The 23,842-nt window shown below is 37.0% G+C and overlaps 1 protein-coding gene across 4 annotated transcripts in view; it reads right to left on the reverse strand.

Annotated features, from left to right (window-relative positions):
• ODAD2 (outer dynein arm docking complex subunit 2) overlaps nt 1–23,842 on the reverse strand; it is a 184,941-nt gene that overhangs the window by 107,147 nt on the left and 53,952 nt on the right. For all 4 annotated transcript variants that reach the window (XM_072749250.1, XM_072749251.1, XM_072749252.1 and 1 more), the window contains 6 exons: nt 20,328–20,474; nt 19,720–19,929; nt 16,732–16,974; nt 16,098–16,208; nt 13,766–13,920; nt 11,572–11,814 (listed from right to left, as the gene is read on the reverse strand). In XM_072749250.1, the coding sequence (XP_072605351.1) occupies nt 11,572–11,814; nt 13,766–13,920; nt 16,098–16,208; nt 16,732–16,974; nt 19,720–19,929; nt 20,328–20,474 (1,109 nt within the window). The remainder of the gene's footprint in view (nt 1–11,571; nt 11,815–13,765; nt 13,921–16,097; nt 16,209–16,731; nt 16,975–19,719; nt 19,930–20,327; nt 20,475–23,842) is intronic.

Genomic DNA, 23,842 nt, shown 5'->3' on the forward strand with positions numbered 1-23,842 from the left:
AAAGTCTAGGTGGTCTCATTGATCAATAAATCATTCCAGAGTAAAGAAATGAAAGAAGACTTAATTCCTTTTGTGAAGCAGGTACAACATTGATACCTAGACTTGACAGAAAAGAAAAAAAAAAAAAAAAAAGAAAAAGACACAAGCCAATGACCAACGTCACTCATTTCATTAAAAAGAAAATAAATAAAATATTAGGAAACAAAAGCAGATACTACACTAAGAAAACAGTACATTATAACCAAATGAAACTTATTTCTGGAATGCAATGTTGGTTCAGTGTTTAGAAACCCGCTTAAGGCCATATGAGCACACAAAAGGGAAAAATCATAATGATTATTTCCATAAATGTTCAAATACTCTTTGACAATTAAATACTTTTCTGATTAAAAACAACACTTTAAAATAGAAATTTATTTTTAATTTAATTTGAATTTTAAGATGATAAAATACATAATTCAGTTCTCAAGATGTTATTTTACTTGCTATAAAAATACTAGAGGCACTTCCACTAAAATCAGGAAAAAAGGCAAAGAAGACCACTAACTATACAACTATCCAGTATTATGCTAGGAAATTAGTTAATAAAATTAGACAAGAGAAATCAATTTAAAGAACTTCTAAAGAAGAGATAAAATTTTCTCTGGAATACCCTAGGGCAGAAGTCAGCAAATTTTTCTGTAAACAGGTAGATAGTATTTTAGTTTTGTGCGTCATTCAGTCTCTGTTGCAACTATTCAACCCTGCCATTGTAGCCAAAAAGCAGCCAAAGACATTAATAAATGAATGAGTGTGACTGTGTTCCAATAAAACTTTATTTATAAAGAAAGGGTTTGGACCATGGGCTACAGTGTGTCAACCACTGTGCTTAGACAGTTAATAATAAAATGAACTCAAATAATGAGAGCATTCTGTAAGATAGCTCCATATAGAATTAATATATAAAATTTAATAGTGTTCATAGAGACAATTAATTGAGGGACATAATGGCAGGAAAAAAACCATATATAACATCAACAAAGAAGATGAAATACTTAGGAATGACCTGAACAAAAATGCACAAAATCCACATTAAGGAAACTTTACTCTTCAAAGTGAAAAATCTACACTTCAACAAAGAGTCCTATAATTTCACTGTGGTTATGGAGGATGTTAAGGGAAGCTGGATAAAGGGTATATGGGAAATCTCTCTATTTTTTCAACTTTTCCATAAGTCTGGTGCTACTATAAAAGTTAGGTGATCCCTGGATGGCTCAGTGGTTTAGCGCCTGCTTTTGGCCCAGGGCGTGATCTTGGAGTCCCGGGATCAAATCCCTCATTGGGCTCCCTGTGTGGAGCCTGTTTCTCCCTCTGCCTGTCTCTGCTTCTCTCTCTCTCTCTCTATCTGTCTCTATGAATAATAAATAAATAAGTCTTAAAAAAAAGTTTAAAAAATGTTTTTAAAAAGTTAAGATCCTGACATGTAGAAAATAAATCATGGATATTTATTAAGTTTTTAACTTCTATGCTTTTTATTTTGGATTTTTACAGTCTTTTAATAGAAAATTACATTTTGCAAACTCAAGTGTTTTTTGCAATGTTGGTGTGATTTCATATACCTGAAAGCCAGATTACTTCCAGATGAATTCTGTACATTTCAAGTAGATATTAAGTCAACAAGAAGAGAAAATTCAGCACAAAAAATCTACTTTTTCACGAACTTTGTATGTCAGAATGCTGTTCCATTTTAGCTCCTGGGCAAGGGCATAATTAATATGAAATAATTCATATTGAGTTTCTAAAAGCAGTCATCTGAAGTACTAAAAAAAGCCAATAGAGTTTTATGAAATCATTGGTTTCTCAAAAATCATTTTTGATTCAGTAGCCAAATTGTTATTATTAAGATGTTTCTGATTCTTATTTAAAAGGGAGAACTGCTTATGCATTCTATTGCACAAAGTTCATAAAACTGTGCTATGAGTATATGTTTATCCTGCTATGTGACCTAAGCCTTAGCCACAGCCACAGACAAATCACTAAAACATAAAACTGCTAGTCATTAAAATAAGTTCCTAACCTATGAATTATATCAGACTCACATGCGGGAGAGGTATTTGTTTGTCATTTCCTTACCATTTACCTGAAAGCTCAAAGATGCAATAAATCCTACAAATCTAGCAAGAACAGCCATGCCTGAAATATGATGCCAAGAGCAATGCTGTTTGGATTCTTACCAAGTTCAAAACACTGTTTTCTGAAACCACCTTAGTGCGTTTATAAAAACATTTGTGGGAAAACCGTATTTACGAGTACAAAAGGATCCATCAACCCCTTGTTGCACAAGGAAGGACAATTTTGTCTTTATCTTATGAGGCCTTCTCAGAGAATTTGACAGTTTTGAACTCTTTTGCTCTTTTAAATGTTCTCTTTCCTTTCTTTCTTTTTTTTTTTTTTCAATAACTCATTTAATTTCCCTCACAACTCTTGCTGATTCTTCTCAGTTTCTTTATAGGTACTTCCTGTACATTGCTTCTCCCTGAAAGATCAGGTTCAAGTAGGATCCTGTTCGTTCTGCTTTCATCCTCACAATCTCTCATGTATAGCTATGACTTCAGTTACCAAATATTATGACACTATGTCTAACCTGCATTTCTATCCTGAGCTTTAGACACGACTAAATCCAATAACTGGTCGCCATCAGCAAATGAACATGCCATGGGAACCTCAGTGTCCACCCAACTGTAACCGAATTCACCATCCATTCCATAAGAAATGTTTGTTGGGTGTCTACCCTGAGCCTTGGACTGTGTTAGGTATTATAATGATGAAAAAATTGATTTCATTCCTCCCCTAGTCAAGTTCCTTCTTCATTCACTAGTACTGTACCTATATCCTCCATGTCAGTAAGTGGGGGACCATTATCTATCTAGTTGCCAAAGTCAGAAACCTCAATATGCATATGATATCAAAGCAACATACTGTACATCTTACACTCACATGTGACACATCAAATTTATTCAATTAAAAAAAGAATCCTAAATATTATCCATCACTATTCCTTCTTATTTAGAACTCATGTTTAATCATTCACCGGGTTTTATTCATTCTTCCCCTTTATATCTCTTTAATCTGTCAATTTCTTTATTTTTTATTATATTATATTCCACTGGCTTAGTTTAAGCCACCTTCACCTCTGGCCTACAATGATCCCTTAACATGGTCCTCTGTCTCATGCTATACTTACAACCCTTCAGTAACTTTCAGTCAACTTTCAAACAAAAAGTAAATGTATTAGCATGATGCAAAGGCCTGAATTGTAATTGCCTATTTACATATCAATGCCACACCCTCCAAGCTTCTAATTGCAGGTGAGGGTTTAAAGTGTGTTATTCACCATTTAGGGGCCACTTGTTCTCAACTTAAAGCAAATTAAATAGCATGATTAATTTGATGCAAAAGTAACATAGAAACAAGGAATTCATCTGTAGATGAGTACAGACACTAGACAGTCTGACTTTAATTTTCTATTTACGTATTATCATTTTAAATTGTTATTAATCGAACCCACTGCTACATGAACATTTACCCAGTACTTATTACATAAGTACTTTACACATATTAATTAACACAGTCATCACAACAATCCAATGAGATAGGTATCCTTACCATTCCCATTTTTTATATGTTGTAACCAAGACATCAAGTAGTTTAATAATTTGCCAAAGGAAACATAGTTGGTAAGTGATAAGACTGGCATCCAAGCAATGGTTCCAGAATCTATGCTTTTTTTAAAGATTTATTTATTTATTTGAGGGGGGAGAGGCAGAGGGAGAGAGAGAATCTCAAGCAGACTGCATGCTGACTGCGGGAGGCTGATGCAGGGCTCCATCTCAGGACCCTGCGATCATGACCGGAACTGAAACCAAGAATCAGATGCTTAACTGACTGAGCCACCCAGGCGCCCCAGAATAAAAGGGGATTGTGAAAGGTATTAAACAAGAACTTTAATTTTGTAATGATACGTATTTATCATATAGACTATATAGAAACATATAAAGAAGAAAATAAGAAGTGATCCAAATCCTGCCTTTCAGAAATAATGATCATTGATAATTAATGTATATGATTCTGGACATTTCTTTATGCCTAAAGCTAAACAGGATGGATAACAGTTAGAGAAAATGGATGCACAGATGATAAACAGATAAGAGAATGTTGTATACAGTATCTACTGATTCATTTATGTGAAAGAGGATAACATTTACACACTGACTCACTTATCTTGTATTTGTTTTATTTTTATCAGATAGTTGTATTGCTAAATTATTATCATTAGTATCTATAAAATAGTATGATTCCTCCAATGATAACTCCTCCATTATTTCCTTAGTTTAATATTTAAAGAAACTCAATGGTCTCCACTGATACATTTTAGCCATATTTTGCTGTTTTATTTATTTATTCATGATAGACATAGAAAGAGAGAGAGAGAGAGGCAGACACAGGAGAAGGCAGAAGCAGGCTCCATGCCGGAAGCCTGACATGGGACTCAATCCCGAGACTCCAGGATCATGCCCTGGGCCAAAGGCAGGCGCTAAACCGCTGAGCCACCCAGGGATCCCTAGTTTGCTGTTTTAAAATACTTTAATTTCTTGATTGACTTTCTGTAATTGGCAATTTTTTTCAAGAAGATCTAGTACTATGTTTACCGAATCCTTGCATGATTGAGAATGTGCTACTACCTTCACACTTGAAGAACAACTGGGCTGGATGTGAAATTCTTGGGTAATTTTTTTTTTCTACCTTACAATGTTAATCTGAGGGATTTGATCCTTCAATTAATGTTTTTTGACCTTCAAAGAAGTTGTGGAGGAATATGAAGGCATTTAGTCCTCATGGTTTGTTCTTTTGCCTAGATATATTTGTTTTTTCCTTTACTTTTGAGATACAAGTAGATTTATCAGGATGCATTACTGTAGGCTATTCTGTATCAATATTACTAAGGTCTTGTTGGGTCTTTTGGCCTACAGAATCACATAAAATTTTTTTCTTTGTTATCTTTAATTAAGATCATATTCCACTGGTTCTAGCCTCTTCTTAAGGAATATCCATTATGTTTAAGTTGGGTCTCCTTGGGTTCCATATTTACCAATTTCCCTATTGTAATATTAATATATTCTTCATTTCATTTTATATTTCCTATATACCACTTGCCTGATGGTGTTTTTGGTTGTGTCTATCACACTTCTTTTGCATCTATTCAGACTTTAAGTTCAATAATTTTTTTATTTCTCTTCTGAGCTCTGACAACTAGTTTGTCATAACAACTTAAGTTGTCTTATAAAGTCTTTTTGTAAAATTTTATGTAATTTCTTTTGGCTCCTTTATTATGAGGGAGTATACTGTCTTAATAGCCTTGTGATTGTAGCGAAATTTTTTGTCTGAATCTATCTGTTTCTTTTTATGATGGAATTACCTCAAAATCCTACAAAAATCTGCTATTCTCTTTGCCTTGTGAACACATCTCTTTCATTCAGTTTTGAGCATTCAAACAGTCAATCTGGCTTACTCCAAATCTCTAAAAATTTATAGCTTCATTGTGTTGCAATCCAGCAGTCATAGTCTCTAGTATTCTTTTCACTCCAAGGGGTCTCCAACAGTTTGCTTGGGCTAGAAGACTGCTGTAGACAATATAAAATAACATGTACATATGACTTTTCGTTAGGCTCCACTTCTGGTGTTTTACGTGCAAAACTAGGTCTCTGATGGGAAATTCCTCACTTCTTCCAAGGCCTATTTACTCCCCTAGTCTCTGTTATGAAGAAGAAAAAAGGTTGGCTATACATTTCATGACCATGACACTTATTTGGGGGGAAATCTCGAGATATGAAGCAGCATGTGTTAGCTGTCAACATATTACACACAGGTCAGTAATTTACCTACATTTTTCAGGTGCGTTTTACATTTAAGATTTGGAACTGTGGCATTTCCTTGTTTGAGAGGACATACCTTTTCCCATTTCTCTTCTTTTTTTGTAGTTTTCATATTAACCAGAAGTCAAATGTTGCATAAAGTTATTCAAACTAGTACTGTATATTTACAAATAATGTTTGTTTATAGCCATTTCATTATCTACTCTACCATAGTAAAATTACTTGTCTGTCTCCTCAACTCAGTCAGAAAGTCCTTGAGGCTTGCTGTTTATTACTGAGTTGTTCCTCATTACATTTTGTTGCTTCAAAACCTATGTTAAGATTCAGAATAAGAAAACTATATGGGGTCCCCAAGTGGCTCAGTCGGTTAAGCCTTAGGCTCAGGTCAGGATCCCAGAGTCCTGGGATTGAGTCCTGCATTGGGCTCCCTCTCATCAGGGAGCTTGCTTCTCCCTCTTCCTCTGCCTGTTGTTCCCTCTGCTTGTGTTCTCTCTGTCAAATAAATAAATCTTAATTAAAAAAAAAAAAAGAAAAATATGTAGCTGTTTCCTCTGGCTTTTCCTTGAATGGGTTCAACTGAAAAATCAATATAACAATTTGCCTAATATAGTTATATTAAAAAGAGTTTGAAGGCCTGTTGTAAAAGTAATGTAATGATGACATTTAGAAGTAATTTTTACAGGTCAACTAGATAACCTGGTAATAACTTATGTGGAAATCATTAAATCAGAGATACAGAATAGAAGGAGGGGCTTTGCAATAATTAATTCTAACCTATATGAATGGAATTCAATATATTTGTTATTTATTATTGGAGCAGAACAGAAAACCCAGAAATAAATCCATCCTTATGTGGTCAACTAGTTTTTGACAAAAGAGGAAAGAATATGCAATGGGAAAAGACAGTCTTTTCAACAAATGGTGTTGGGAAAACTGGACAGCTACATGCAAAAGAATGATACTGGACACTTTCTTATACTATACATAAAAGTAAACTCAAAATGGATGAAAGACCTAAATGTGAGACCTGAAACCATAAAAATCCTTTAAGAGGGACGTCTGGGTGGCTCAGCGGTTGAGTAGTCTGCCTTTGGCTCAGGGTGTGATCTGAGTCCTGTGATTGAATCCCACATTGGGCTTCTGGCATGGAGCCTGCTTCTCCCTCTGCCTGTGTCTCTGCCTCTCCCTCTCTCTCTCTGTGTGTGTATCTCTCATGAATAAATAAATAAAATATTTTTAAAAATCCTTGAAGAGTGTGCAGGCAGTAATTTCTGACACCGGCCATAGCAACATCTTTCTAAGTATGTCTCCTGAGGCAAGGAGAACAAAAGCAAAAATAAACTATTGGGACTTAATAAAAATAAAAAGCTTTTGCATAGCAAAGGAAACAATCAACAAAACTAAAAGGCAACCACCTGAATGGGAGAAGATATTTGCAAATGACAGATCCACAATAAGAGGTTAGTATTCAAAATATATAAAGAACTTATACAACTCAACAGCCAAAAAAAAATAATAACCCAATTTAAAAATAGGCAGAAGACATGAACAGACATTTCTTCAAAGAAGACATACAGATGGCCAACAAACACATGAAAACATGCTCAACATTACTTGGCATCAAGGAAATACAAATCAAAACCACAATGAGATATCACCTCACACCTGTCAGAATGGCTAAAATCAGTAACATGTGAAACAACAGGTGCTGGCAAGGATGTGGAGACAGGAACCCTCTTGCAGTGTTGGTGCGAATGCAAACTGGTGCAACCACTCTGCAGTATGGAGGTTCCTCAAAAAGTTAAAAATAGAACTACCCTATGATCCTGGAATCACACTACTGAGTATTTACTTCTAAAATACAAAAACACTAATTCAAAGTGATACATAAACCTTTATGTTTATTGCATTTACAATAGCCAAACTACTGGAGGAAGCCTAAGTGTACACACACACACACACCCCGATACACATAATGGAATATTATTTAGCCATAAAAAGAATACAATTTTGCCATTTGCAATGACATGGATGGAGCTAAAGCATATAATGTTAAGTGAAATTAGAGAAAGACAAATATCATATTCTCACTCATGTAGAATTTAAGAAACAAAACAAATAATAAAGGAAAAAATACAGAGAGAGACAAACCAAGAAACAGACTCTTCACTATAGGGAAAAATTGTTGGTTACTATATACATTATACACTCTACTTTCAAGATGAAGCTTGAGAGGTAGAAAGGGGCCAGGAGGCAAATGCTTTGAATACCAGGGTAAGGAACTTAGGTTGGGTTTTCAAAGCTTGAGAGGGCATTGATAGTTCTTTAGGCCAAGAAAACAACCCTATCAGACCTACAGTTTAGAAGAATAAATTTCAGTGCCATGCAGGGAGGTGTGGAAGGGGAGAGATGTGAGATGAGAACAAATAGGACCTGCTTCAATTGTCCAGGTAAGAGATGCCAGAACCTCAACTGAAGGCAGAGAGCAGGAGGATACATTCAAAACAAGTTCAGAGGCAGCTGGTGTCATTGGCAGATGTGAGAGACAAAAAGTAAGCAAGAGCCAAAGATCAAAAGAAATACATAAACCCAATACTGACAAGTGTTTATCATGTGCTACTGAACACCATGTGTTTTTCCGAAAGAGAAATACAATAGAAAACTGTTTTATAAGCCCTTCTTTCCTTGAAGTTATCATGCGTACAGCTAGTGTTCCTTGGTGCCTGAAATCCCTGAGCCTAAGGTTCCAGAAGCCAAATCCAAAAAGAATTATAGAGGCTTTAGTACTTTTATTCCAGATATGCGGTGAGATGAGATTCACATTAACAGTGTTTCAGGGCTGTCTTAGAAGTTGCAGGCTTCCCATGAAGGAAGAGGACCTTCATGAACACAAATGAGTCACAAAAGCCAGGAAAGTGAGAAGGAAGAGGGCACTACCAGAGACGACTGGCATAGGGTAAAAGCTTCTGGTACCAAATGGTGAAATAGATAGGAAATAATACATTTCTGCAGGGTTGTATGTATGGCCCCAAAGTATGATGCTCTGTATACGTCCACGGGAATGGTGCTCCCTAGAGTTGTGCAGGATATATCCTTACACAGCAGCCCTGGGTGCCTGGTCATACATACTGAAGAGCTGAATGAAGGAGTGAATCAGAATGAAATGATATGGGAGATACATAGGAGAGTCATATGATTAAAAGATTATAGGTGTGACTCATGGATCCAATCAACCATCTTAATAAACACTGCTCTCCTGGACTGAAGTGGACAGAAAAAGATGAAATGAAGGAAGGTTGCCAGATCTCTGGGATTATATAGGATAGGCCAATAGAGCTAACCAATTGCCAAATAACTTGGTGTTCTTTCATACATAGCCAGGACTCATGGGTCTAGGAATCAGGGAATGGAAATGAGAGTGGTACCTACGACTCACTATTACCCCTAGTGACTGATCCACTAGCAAATTTTTTGCTTCCTGTTCCTGTGACCTTCTACTTTGCTGGTTTAGAGGTCTTTGTCCCACAGGGAGGAATGCTTCCACTAGGAGACACAACAATGGTTATACTGAATTGAAAGTTAAACCTGCCTCCCAGGCACTCTGGCCTCCCCATGCCTCTAAATCAATAAGCAATGGAGGGAGTTACTGTGTTGGCTGGGGTGACTGATCCCAATTATCGAGGGACTGCTACTCCACAATGGAGGTAAAGAAGACTATTATCTGGAAAACAGGAGATCCCTTAGGGCATCTCTTAAGTATTACCATGCCCTGTGATTAAGGTAGATGGAAAATTAGAACAACCCAATCTAGGCAGGAATACTAATGGCCCAGACCTTCAGGAATGAAGGTTTGGGTTACCCCACCAGGTAAAGAACCACAACCAGCTAAAGTACTTGCTGAAAGCAAAGGGAATATGGAATGGGTCATGAAAGAAGGTAGTTGTAAATACCAGCTATGACCACATGGCCAGTTATAGAATGAGTACTGTGATTGTCACATACTCCTTATTTTGTTATGGATTATGTGTGTGTGTGTGTGTGTGTGTGTGTGTGTTTCTTTTCTTCCCTCTTATCCTCTTATCATGTAAATGAGACATTAACTTTCTATCATAGTTTTTAAGTATGATGAACTTTACATCAGTGTATTTATAGGATATCAAGGAAAAGAATAAACATCATCCAAGAACTTTGCTTCCTCTTCTAAGAAAAGGGCTAAGTGCATTTTCAGTGGTACACTGGATAGTTGTATAGTGGTAGGCAGGAATATGGCCTTGTTATTATCTTTCTATGGAGATTAAGTATGGTTTAAGGAGATGCATGAGTGGGTACCAAGTTGACAAGGGGTGGATATGTGATGGTTAATGTTGATGTGTCAACTTAGCTGGGTTAAGGGATGCCCAGATACTTGATCAAACTTTTTTTTTTTTTGAGAGAGAGAGAGAGAGAGAGAGAGAGAGCATACATGCCAGCAGGAGGACCAGAGCAAGAGGGAGAATCTCAAGCAGGACCCATACTCAACATAGAAGCCTGATGTGGGACTTGATCTCACAACCCTGAGATCATGACCTGAGCTGAGATCAAGAGTCAAGTGCTCAACTAACTGCGCCACCCAGGCGCCCCTGCTCAAACATTGTTTTGCATATTTCTGTGAAGGTATTTTCTGGGATGAGATTGATATCTAAATTGGTGGACTTTGAGTATAGCAGATAATCCTCCATGACTTAGTGGGCCTCATCCAATCAGAAGGCCTTAGTAGAAAAAAAGGCTGACTTCCTCTGAGCAAGAAGGAATTCTGCCAGCAAACTGCTTTTGACCTCAAAATGCCGCTCTTTCCTGAGTCTCCAGCCTGCAGCCTTGGGACTTGCCAAGCCTCCACAATCACCTGAACCAATTCCTTAAATCTATCCCCCCTACTCCTCCCACCTTTCTCATCCTGTTGGTTCTGGTTCTCTGGATAACCCTCATACAATATTTGACCCATATGGATTCTTGCCTTTCTGCACACATACACACACACACACACACACACATACAATCATATTTCATGTAAATATATTTACATTTAATTTATACACAAATATGTTTATATTTTTAAATATATATTTATGTATGTATAATCTCTATATAATCTTGCTATTGTTCTTACATTGTATAACGTTTAAGTCTTTTCTTCCTAATTAGACAAAAATTTGCTTAAGGAACAAGATCACAGCTTAAAATTCTTTGTCTCTTTCCCTTGTTAGTTCACAGCTAACTTGTTAGGTGCTTAAAATATGTTTGCTGAATTGAATTGAGAAACAAGGATACTGTGAGAATGCTACCTAGAACTACCTAGGGTCTCAGTTAGATAGATAGATAATTCTTCCTTAGGAAGCAGAGAAAAATTTTGTTGATTATATGAAGGTTTCCAGGTGGGATATTAATTACTGGGAATGTTAAGTCCTCCCAATATGCCCAGCCTCAGCCCTCAAGCTCATCCAAAGGAACAATGTGGCTCTGTAACTCATGACTGATAATCTTGTGGTTATTTATAAGTAAATCCATTTTACTTTTTCACCATTTGTGCACGCCAATTCTAAGTGATGACACTATTCTATTATGACCTGAGCATTTCCCCTAACACTCTCAAATAAAATCTTTCAGTTGTGAAGCTACTTACATCATACTTTCAGGTTCTACTGCACAAGCACCAACTGCTTTTGTGACATTGACAAGAAGAGTTTGGTTTATTCCAACAAGGAGGTTTACGAGTGGTTGAATGCCACCACATTTCCGGACAAGGACACGGTTTTCATATTCCTGACAACATTCTCCCAATGCACCAACCACATTCACAAGTACTTCTTCAGGCTGGTCAGTTAAAAGTCCCACCAAAGTTTCAATGGCTTTGTATTCTCGAAACCTAAGTTCATCACAAGAAAAAGAGATAGGGGGAGGGAAAGAGAGGAACGATATTAATTTTGGTATAAAATCAGCTGATAATATTAATAGCACAAAATTGCCAAATGCCAACCATATGCTCACTCAGTCCTTACAAAAACCCTATTATGATGCAAGTACGATCACAATCCCCATTCTCAGAAAGCTCATTTGAAGCTTGGTACACAGCGATGCTGGCATCCATATCTAGCCATTTGCACCTTTAATCACTATACTATACAGTCTCTAAGACAACTACAACTTCTTCCAAATGACAGTGTCAGCAGTTCTACTATTCTACAAGTGTTTTTCCCATGTCATAGAGACTATTTTACATGAACAAAACAAAAATAAATCTATCTTCTGTTAAGTAAGATGTGAATTTCTTGTTAAATCATCACACTGAGGGGCACTTGGGTGGCTCAGCTGATTGAGCATCTGCCTCTTGATTTCAGTGCAGGTCATGATCTCAACATTCAGAGATCAAGCCCCCAAGTTGGGCTCCATGCTCAGTGGGGAGTCTGCTTGAGATTCTCTCTCTCCCTCTCACCCTCCCCCCACACACGCATACTTTCTCTCTCTCTCTCAGGTAAATAGAAAGAGCCTTTCTTTTTTTAAGAGCCTCCCTTGCTCTTCTCAGCACGTGCTGGAGCTCAGCGTGAGCCCTCGATAAGCCCTTGGCCTCCTGCATGTGGAAGAGGTAGACTGCACCCGCCCCCAGCAGCACTCCCATGCTGGGGGTCCAGAAGAGTATGGCAACTTCCCTGACCCCTCCTCCAGCTGCCAAGGCACACAGCAGTGCCAGCAGAAGCAGCCCTAGGCCAATCACGTAGCCAGCGAAGGTGGCCCACCACTGAGCTTGAGCCACACCCAGGTCCAGCTCTGTCCAGGCCTCCTTTAATACGCTGATCAACCTCGACCTTTCTGCTGGTCCCTGAGTGGGGTCAGGGGTGTGCTGCTGGGGGCTGTGTCTCACACACAGAGTAGCCATCAGGGCTTCGTGATCAGAGAGGGGGGTGCCTGAGGATCTTAAAAAAAAATCATCACATTCAGACAAAGAAGGGTTGCCTCAGAATATACATCATAGGGCATAAGAACTCTAAAAGTATATGAAGAGATAAATTTGAAGATTAAAATAAATCAGTTTACAAGTATTTTAAAATTCAATGAAATAATTTGAAAATGACTACACTTTAACTGGTTAACTGGCATTCAGCTGACTCAATTATGTTTAAAAAAGGAAAAAGAATGGAACCACTTCCATCTCTAAAGATTCAGTGGGAAATTCAACCCCTCACCATCACAGGTCTCTACAAGAAATCAGAGATACTTATAATTTAAACAGCTGCCCCAAAGAAAAAGAACCCATTCACACAGACTATGTCAGCAAGTCCTTTAGTGAGGCACAGAAAACCATTGCCAGGTGGTGGGATGGGAAGTAGAAGTCTTTCATTTCTAAAAATACCTTGATTCTGCCAAATTGGTCTAGAAGGTACATGTATAAAAACTATAGGAGTTGTATTAGGATCGATTCTTTACTAAAATAACATTATGGGAATGTAGTTTAATGGCCACAAATTTTATGCATCCATACTTTTATTTAGAAACATTTATATATTGGGGCACCTGGATAGCTCAGTTGGTTAAGTGCCAGCCTTTGCCTCAGGTCATAATCTTAGCATCCTGGGATCAAACCCCATGTTGGACTCCCCGCTCAGTGGAGTCTACTTCTCCCTCTTCCTCTTTGCCTCACCTTACTCATACTCTCTCTCTCTCTCTCAAATAAATAAAATCTTTTTTAAAATTTACATATTAATAAGAGAAGATGTTAGTTGAAGGACTCACTATATACAATGTAGTTTCAGTGAGTTAAGAATACAGCTATTCCTCAATGGCCATGTTTTTATTATAGAATATTAAAAGGCTTCTCTTACTTGGTCACATTCTCTTTGCTGATAGAACATTTCCATATTGCCCCAGTGACAGCAGCCAACCGTTCTTTATTGTCAGTGTTATTGAGCAGACTGGCCAGGGGTTTAAGTCCTCCGTGCAGTCTAACCAGGTCACGGGTTTCCTTATCTTCAGCACACTACACAAAAAGTCAAATCAGAGGCTGTCAGTGATGAAGGAATATCAAGCTTCCAGTGATTGTTAAAGAGGCTGACATGCTGGTGGCTACAAATCTTCTTTTCAGAGAGTATCATTTTCTGAAGGGGCCTCCAAATAAAATATAATTCTCCTTTATATTGGCAGTTATCTGACAGTGTCTCTCTTCCCTTACATGATTTTGGCAATGTCTAGAACTTTCTACATGCTTGGAAATTCTTCCAAGCTGTTCTGAGGTAGTGTGGGCTTCCATGAAGACAGAAAGAGAGGTTGGTAAGAAATCTAGAATACCACATGCATGGACAGAGAATTTCTGCAGTCATGCAATCCCCAGTCTCGGGAAAGTATAGAAAAGATAGCTGAGTGATAAAGCTTTAGTCTGATCTTCAGTGTTTCTGCCCCCAAATCTAAGAGATGAGCATTTCCCTAATAGAGTTTCTATGCTCTGAAGAGTTAGTTATATCAATAGCAAATGGCATTATATTCATATATATTTGTCCAGAAGTTTGTGTCATCCTTTGAGATAAGTATTATGTTTATCCATATTTGTGTCATCTTTTGAAGTAAATATGTACTGCATAGATGTTCCCAGCTTATCATGATTCCCAGGTTTGAGAGAAAAAAGATGCTAAATTTGGTGTATATATATATATGTTATCATCCTAGGCATACAGTTGGTTGTGAGGCCACATGATACAGATGCATGTCATGCATCATCTGTGAGGGCCACTAGAAGAAATCCTCACAGTAAATGCACACAAGGCACCTGCCATTTTATCTTTTATTTATGATTTTCAGTTTTTTACATTGCAACTTCTAAAAACTTAATCACTATTTCTAACCAATCCTTTATAATTACTCATATGAGGCATGTATGCAAGTCAAGGCTATATATATATATATATATCTCGTTATGAGTTGTGTTTCCTTAAAACTGATATATATCAAAGTCCTAACCCCTGTATGTCAGAATGTAACCATATTTGAAGATAAAATCTTTAAAGAGGTAATTAAGGTTAAAAAAGGTCACTGAAGTGGGCTCTAACCCAATATGATTGGTATCCTTAGAAGAAAAATATTAGGACACAGAGGAAGGAACATGTGGAGACATGTGAACATGAAGATGACCATCTACAAGCCAAGGAGAGAGTCTCCAGAAGGAATCAATGCTATCAACACCTTGATCTCAAACTTGTAACCTCCAGAACTAAAGGAAATAAATTTCTGTTATTTAAGACACCCAGTGTATGGTATTTTGTTATGGCAGCCCTTGCAAACTAATACAATTCTCTACTGACATGAACCCCTTTCTCTAACTCTGTCATTCTGGCATACTGTCACTGTGCACATTTTAAAATGTATTCCTCTAGGAAATCAGCTCTGATTTCTCTGATAGGTAGAGGCTGGAATGGCCAGTAAGCAGCCATCTACTAATTTGTCAAGGCTACCTTTTCTTCCATTTTCTGATGTACTATGAAATGCATAACTCACAAAAAGCTAATGAAGATTAAAATAATAAAAAGATACAACAGGAATACACACACACACACACAAGCACACACTCATTCATCATCCGTCTTGGCAGAAGATAAATTTCCCAAGATCAGTATGTTTGAACAGGGTACTTGAAAAGCAATATAGGGATCCCTGGGTGGCGCAGTGGTTTGGCGCCTGCCTTTGGCCCAGGGCGCGATCCTGGAGACCCAGGATCGAATCCCACGTCCGGCTCCCGGTGCATGGAGCCTGCTTCTCCCTCTGCCTGTGTCTCTGCCTCTCTCTCTCTCACTGTGTGCCTATCATAAATAAATAAATAAAAAAAATTTAAAAAAAAATAAAAAAAAAGAAAAGCAATATAAAGGCACCATGCATATATTTAGCTATTTTACACTAAGTAACTTGTTTTAGGAGACAAAGATATATAAGTACCTTCTAGAAATGTACATAATCAAGATATGTTGGAGCAGGCTTCTCTCTCTCACATACACAGGCATCTATCATTAGCACAGTGATGCAGACCTGTGTGTGCAGAAAAATCCCTGGGGATTCTTGCTGAAAATGCAGATTCCTGAGTCATAGCGCCAGAGAATGAAACTTCATATTTAGAAATGCCACCTTAACTATATGAAGAACACCACAACTTTGCTGGGGAGTCCACCATACCTGGTAGATGGCCATGGCACAATGTTCCTGTAGTTGTTCATTCTCACTATTTAGGTTCTTCACTAGATTTTCAATTATCCTTTCTGCTTTGATTGCAGCTCGGTAGTTTTCCTAAGAATACAAATTTAAATATTTTTTTAAAGATTTTATTTATTTATTCATGAGAGGCACAGAGAAAGAGTCAGAGACACTGGCAGAAGGAAAAATAGGCTCCATGCAGGGAGCCTCACATGGGACTTGATCCCAGGATTCCAGGATCACACCCTGGGCCAAAGGCAGGTGCTAAACCACTGAGCCATCCAGGGATCCCTTAAATTTAAATATTTACATGTGTAATGCATGCATATAAATATCTATTTACATTTACTAATAAGTATGCCAAACAAACTTTCTTAAAAAACACTAAAGTCCAAGATTAACAGAACTGTATCATAAGAGAATTTAGTCAACATTTTAAAAAATACATCACACAGGTAACCATTTAATTAATGTTCTATTAGTTTCATCTCTTCCTAAAGAACTGCTGACTTCTCAAAAAAAATCCTTAGCAGTCACAATAATCTTAAAAATTATTATTCAACTAAAAAAAAGTTAATGTAAATGAAAACAAGGGAAGCAGAGCTGGCTTGAGTACCTCTGATGCACATTCTTGCAATGTCCCCACCACTGGAATTAGCATGTTTTCATGAGAAGTCTTCAGTAAGTGAGCCAACAAAGGTATGCCGCCGGCTTTACGAATGGCTTCTTTATTCGCATAACTCTTACTACAGCTCCATAATGCCAGTGCCCCACAGCGAGCTACTTCCACGTCTCTGGCATCATACAGACTTGATTGAGCTGGTTCTGCTGAACTCTGTGCACAGTCCAGTAAAGCGACCTACAAAAACAGATAAATACAATGTATGTGGGAATCTTTAAAATAAAACAAGATTTCCCACAACAGTTACAGGGCTGATACCAAGCTAACTTCCATCAAAAATCAGAATACTTCTAAGAATTAATTTTCATACTACACAGAAATAGTCAGTGAAAGCAAAGAAACAAAACCCTTCAAAATATACCTTCCTCCAGATTTGGGAGCCTTTATATTTCCTTCCTACAAGAAATTTAATCTCACCAAGATTGTATTAATATTAATATGGCTGTTACATTTATATTAACAATATTTGTATACTATATCTGCAGCCCGGGTTCTTACAATCCTTCCCTGCATGGATGCATTCTTTCTGCTTGCTCAGAATTCTTAACTTCTGCCCAGGTTTTCTACCACGTGTGCCTCTTTCGAGATCTATCTCCATCTAAGTGCCCAAACCCCACTGTGGTCAATGGCCTCCTGCCTGCTCTCCTTTTAACCTCCATTCCCTTGCTCTGATGTCATAACAAGCCCACTGTTCCATCTCTGTACTGAGTGATCTCCCTCTCTTCCCATTTTAGTGAGGGACTCTTATCTGTATGTCATCTACCCTCATATTGTTAGCAAACCAAAAATGGATTACCAATCCTGATCTTTCTCAGATGTGTTCTCAACCTAGTAATTACAAGTCTATTAATGGTTGATCTATTACTCTTCTTTCCCATTCCTAACTTAGCTATCATGTAAGATTATATTAAAATGTGTAGCATTATCTTGACTAAGTAATTGCAATTCAGGTACCAAATTCTAGGTCCCCGAATGTGATATATAAGACTCTCATAAAAGAAATTTACTAAAATTTATAGTTTTAAGTTACATTATTCATTTATTCTATACATTATTCATAATTCCAGTAGACAGCCACATCAGCCTAATGTATTATTTCATTACTTAAGCAGAACATTGATAATCATACTAATAATTACCTTTCCCCAACATTTTATTATGAAAAATTTTCAAACATACACAATGGCTGAAAGAGTTGTACAGTGATTATACAGCAAAAAATGTATACATCCCCTAGATTCTATAATTAACATTATCACATTTGTTTTATCTCATAGCTAACCATCTATTTATCCATCTATGCAGCCATAAATCTATCTTATTTTTGAAGCAAATAATTACACTCTATTGTGATCTACAGATTACAAGTGACATCAGACGGTCCCCAATTTATGATGGTTCAACTTATTTTTCAACTTTACTATGGTGTGAAAGTGATATGCATTCAGTAGAAATCCTATTTGGAATTTTATCTGAGCTAGTAATATGTATGTTACATTCTTGTGATGCTGGACAGTGGCAGCAAGCCTCAGGTCTGTCAGCCACAACATCACAAGGGTAAGCAACTGATATGGTTACAACCATTTTGTTCCCAATCTGTAGCCATTGTGTTTTCACTTTCTGTACAGTATTCAGTAAATTACAGGAGATATCAATGCTTTATTACAAAATAGGCTTTGTGTTAGATAATTTTGCCCAACTAGAGGCTAAGAGAAGTATTTTGAGCATGTTTAAGGTAGGCAAGGCTTATCTGTGATATTCAGTATGTTAGCTGTATTAAATGCATTTCAACTTAAATGCATTTCAACTTACGGTATTTTCAACTTACAATGGGTTTATCTGGACATATAACTCCATTGTAAATCAAGGAAGATCTGTACACAGAATCTCTCAGTAAATTTCTAAACACATTTCACTGTGTATGCATTCCTGTTAAATGCATATTGATTCAGTGTATATTTATTAACCTTTCATATGTGTAGGGTACTGGGCTAAGTGCTATAGATGACAGTAAGATAAGTAAGACACATCTCTTATCTCAAGGAGCTCAAACTATAGAAGTGGAGACTGTCCAGTATGTAAACGCTATAGGAGGAACACAAGATCCTTTGGAAGGTGGATGAAAATGCATTTCCTTAATGCCCTACGTTTTCTTGACATGAGTGTTGAACAGAATGTTCACTTATTTCTTTCAGTGACAGTTATTGATATAATCATTTTTTAATTATAAAAATAATACACAACAAATTGGCAAATGTGGAAAAATATGAAAAAAAATTGGTAGTTATTTCAGAGGAAACACCTGCGTACAATTTTGTGTATTTATTTCACATGTTTTTATAGAAAACTTGTTATATACTTGTTAGGTAGGTCTTTGAAAATTGGGGTCATATGTGTCAATCAGGTTTTGATCCTGTCATAATTTTATATAATATTATATACTGATAGCTGATGATGCATGTTTCCTCGAGATACACTTCATATTATTTTACCAATCTCATATGGTAAACATAGTTTTCAGTTGTCACTATCATAAGTAACAATGAGATGAATAAATGTCTGTTGCTCTGACAGTCTCCTTGGGAGGCAGTCCTCATGGTGAGCTCACCAGAGCAGAGAGCATGGACTACCAGAGCACTTCCCGACACTACACACACACATAAACGTCTCCCCACCAATGTGGTAGGTGCAAATTACATCTCTTATTTAGATGTATATATCTTTGAAAAATAAGATCAGACCTGTTTTCTGGCCAGTTGCTAATGTGAATACACAAAAACAATTTTTGAGGATGTTATACCAAAGAAGGTTCCTGGAACACACCTATGGTTATTTAACATCCAGGAGTGGCCAGGAAGGACAGCAGAGAGGTGACATCTTGGTGGCAGGTGATGTGCTGATGACAATGGCAGAGGTACTCACCAGTTTGGTAATGCCTCCATGGTGTCTCACTGCCCGTCGGGCTCTTCTAAACTTGGCAACATTTGCGATTGTCTCAGCTGCCAGGCATTTCAGACTCTTATGTGGAGAATCAAGTATATTAACCATAATTGGTAAGCCCCCAAGGTCAACAATATTACGTCTGATTTGAGGATTATGACTGATTTCCTTTAGGATTTTTAATGAACCAATCTAAATGAGAAAATAGGAGTTAGAGGTGAAAATAAGTGCTTAATACATAACCAGTCCTAGAGTTTTAAAATTCCAAGTCTACCTCAAATCCTTCCCTCATGAAGTTTTTAAAGGAAATGCCTTCTGTTCCCAGGTGTTACACATAGCCTCCTTATTTTCCTTCAATTATGCAGACAAACATTCATCATTTAAGAAGCACATAGAAAAGGTTCTGGAAAAGAACCAGAAGATAAAGAACAGCCAAGAAGAGAAGAGCAGTGAACAAAAGGAACAAGCTATCAGTGAGATGAGCAGGCAAAGACAAGAACTAGGCAGAGATAGCAGAGATGTATCAGTAAAAAGAGAAGCACAAAGAGGGATGAACAAGGCTCATCACCCACGTGAGGTAAGCCACTCACCTTACATTTGACTTCATCTGTATCCAGTAAATTTATCAAAACTTCAAGGCCTCCAACATCTCTGATTGCCAACTGGCAGGTCTCTTGCGCCAAGTTGAAATCTTTCATTGAACACAATGCAATCACTGTAGCTGTCTGATTTCCTCCCTACGAAAACGCAAGGCCATGGAAAGGTTAAATAAGATCATGCTTCTATAGAAATTTCCTTAATGGTTATGAATCCATGAACTGGGAAATGTGTCTCCCCATACATGGCATGTTAAATTTTTTTAAGTTCTCCGAGTGGGTTATAATTTGTTAAATGAATCATGTAGAGTTGAAGCACAAAAAAGCTTTACAGAGTATCATAAAACATTATTCCAATTAAGAGTCAACATTTAAAGGTGGTCTGCCTGCTTTAAACAGCTAGAGCATTAGGTGGTATTAGTACATTAAATAGAGTCGAGGGGCAAGCCTTGAGAAATCCACTGAGGAATGTAAGTTTTATGCAGAGGTAACAGGCGGTCCCTGTAGTTCTTGAACAGCATACTGTGCAATCCAAATCGTGTCTGGAAATTATTCTCACAGATGTATGTAGAACAGTCTGGAACAGGGGAAAACCTGAGGAAAGGGAAACCATGTGGGAAGCAGTACAACAATCCACGCTGGGACCAGGATTAAGTAGGGAAGGAGGTGGCAAGCCCATTAGGAACTGGAGATGACTCCGTGTATGGATAAAGGACAAAAAGGTAGCCTTCAGTATCGCATGCAAAATGCTATCCCAGTGTTGAGAATCATGTGATCAATGTCTGCTTGGCTAATCACCAGCTGTAAAAGGTAGTGGGGAATGGCTCCTTTAAGGTAAAACAATCTGGGAGAATTTAAAAGAATGTAATGATTGATCAGTGAAACAGATGCACCAGGAAATTATAATCAGAATTCATTGCAGGAATTCTTAAGCAATGTCCACCCATCATTAATGCTTTAAAAAATCTTCTGATGGATGCAACATAGTACATATTACTTCTCCTATTTAGACGGGATGGTAAATAAGAGTTCCAGTATAAGCACCGAAATAGTTCATAAGACACAAGAGCAATATTTCTAATGGAGCTAAGGATAAACTATTTTTGTAAAAGGTGCTCATGAAAGATGGCCTTCGGTCTCTGCCTCAAAACACAGTATGAATGGCCTCAAATAAATCTCTTTCCTTTTTGAAGAAAGACACCTACAAAATATGTTTATTCTCATTTGCTGATTATGACTTTATATTGCTATATTACAGATACATGTTCATAGATACATTTACACAAAAGTGGAAATTGTATTCAAGCAGCCCAACCTCCTCCTTCATATCTCAAACACACACACAAATCCTTTTGTGAATACAATATGATGTGTTACTTTTAAAATAAGAAGCTGAAATGGGATTATAAGAGGGCAAGCATCAAAAAGATAGAAAGGTTTAGACTTCAGCCTTTCCTCTTAATGCATCCATAAAAGCCCCTCCACATCTCTAAAAATATTACAAACCACTATCCTGTGCTGAAACCATTGTCAGTCTGCTTTTCATATTAATTTTCTTCCTGAGTAATCCAGGCTGTCCTCTATATTCAAGATTAAGTTGAGAATGGCAAAAGCCTTCACTTTACTATTTACATTGAAAATAAGGAGTTTTCTTCCCATAGCTTTTAATGCCTTTTTGTCTATATCAAGAGAAATTTTTACCACCACCAATCGTCCTACAGTTCATTTTGAAACATAAAATAGTAAATCCTTATTACATTCAATTTTATAATCTCCCTTTTTTGGGGTACAGGACCTCTCCAAACACACATTAGCACTTTTGATGCTTTTCTTTTTAAAAACAGAAGGCAGATATTTCATAAATCATAAAGAAGAATCTAAATGCTAATCATAATATATAAAAAAAGAGAAAGCGAGAGAAACAATTATTTAACAATTCTTTTGTTGAATTTAATTGGGTTAAAAGGAGCCCAAAAGTTCCCCTGGTGTACCTGGAGGAGGAGAGCTGGGCTCCCACATGAAAAGTTTAAAAATGCAAACCAAGAGCTTCAGATAGAGTTCTTTAGGCAGTGCCTTCAGACTCAAGCATGACTTGAAAGCAAGAAGGTATCAAACAGCATGTCATGCCTCAGTCAAGCCAACAGAGTCCACACACACAGACCGAACTCCGAAGCAGAGCATGCTGTCCTGGCATTCTCAGTGGTGTGTGATAGAGGACTTTCTTGACTGCTATACTTGCATTGTATTTTCTTTGGTAGCACTTTCCTACTTACACATTCAGCACAGTCATTCTTTCCTATTTCATTTCGAGGTCTCTTAATTTTTCTCTTCTAGATTATTTCTATCTTGTGTGCTTGATTTCATCATATGCACTATAACCAATGACATAACATTTTTAAGGAATTGTGTACTTGTGGTAGATGCCCAAAAGGTAAGACATTATATTTTTCTAAATGATCTCTAAGCCACTTTTGAAGCCAAAGGATGGAAAATTTTCATTTATCATTGAGAAGTTAGATCCTTATAGAAAAAAAACTCTGTAAATCAGCAGCTTTTTTCTGAAAATCTGGAAACATATTCATAGACTTGAGAGATTTTTTTTAGAACAGTTTTATATTAGGGAAAGTTAGTTTTTCCACATTTCAGGATTTAGTTCTACTCTTGTCACTGACCACACTCCCCAAAGGATTATAAATCTTTCAGAATGAATACCAGCGAATGGGAGCCAAAATATTCAACATACAGAGCCACAAATGTTAGCCAATTGCTATTCTTTAAATACCAGCTATGTCAAAGGATTTTCAAATGTTTGTTCTACTTTGACCAGATGCCATAAACATCTTACTAAGAAGAAGTAGTGCAAATATGCTTATTTTTCAATTAAATATCCCCTGAGAATGTAATTAGTTGCCAATACTTATTTTCACATTTTATCATGTATTTGCATTTGTGAAGTTTTAAGAGCTGGAGAAAACATAGTAAAATATTATTTTACTAGTTTCTGAAGGGTTTTGAAGAATGCTTCCAATAAGCTTTTCCACTTCTTAAATTAATGCAAGTTGTTTTGCTAGTTGTCTTCCTGCCCCTGCGTCTTCTCAGACATTTCCAGGCTCTGTCAGTCTTCAGATACTTCGCAGTTCACATTCCTTTCTAAGACTGGGAGGCCTTTGTTCATTATCATTATCACAATCATGTTGCTAATATGTGAAAGTTGAATAGATTTTGCTTTTTCCTTCATTTTACTCAAAATTTCTTTTGGAAAGACAAGATCAATAGGCACTCTTCTAAACAATGTTTCTCAGTGTTTTAAATAACATCTTTGGGAAAAAAAAGTATTACCTTATCTGGTACATAGAGTAATACCTACCTCCAATCCTCTTACTGCTGATAACAGAGAAATAAATGCCTGTGAAATTGAGATGAAGAATGTATCTGAGACTAAATCAGGGAGCCAGATGCCTCCAACCATCCAACCATTTTTTAATTCTTTCATTCAACAAATTTGCAGT

This window comes from Vulpes vulpes, chromosome 2, assembly GCF_048418805.1.
Source record: "Vulpes vulpes isolate BD-2025 chromosome 2, VulVul3, whole genome shotgun sequence".
Lineage (NCBI taxonomy): Eukaryota > Metazoa > Chordata > Mammalia > Carnivora > Canidae > Vulpes > Vulpes vulpes.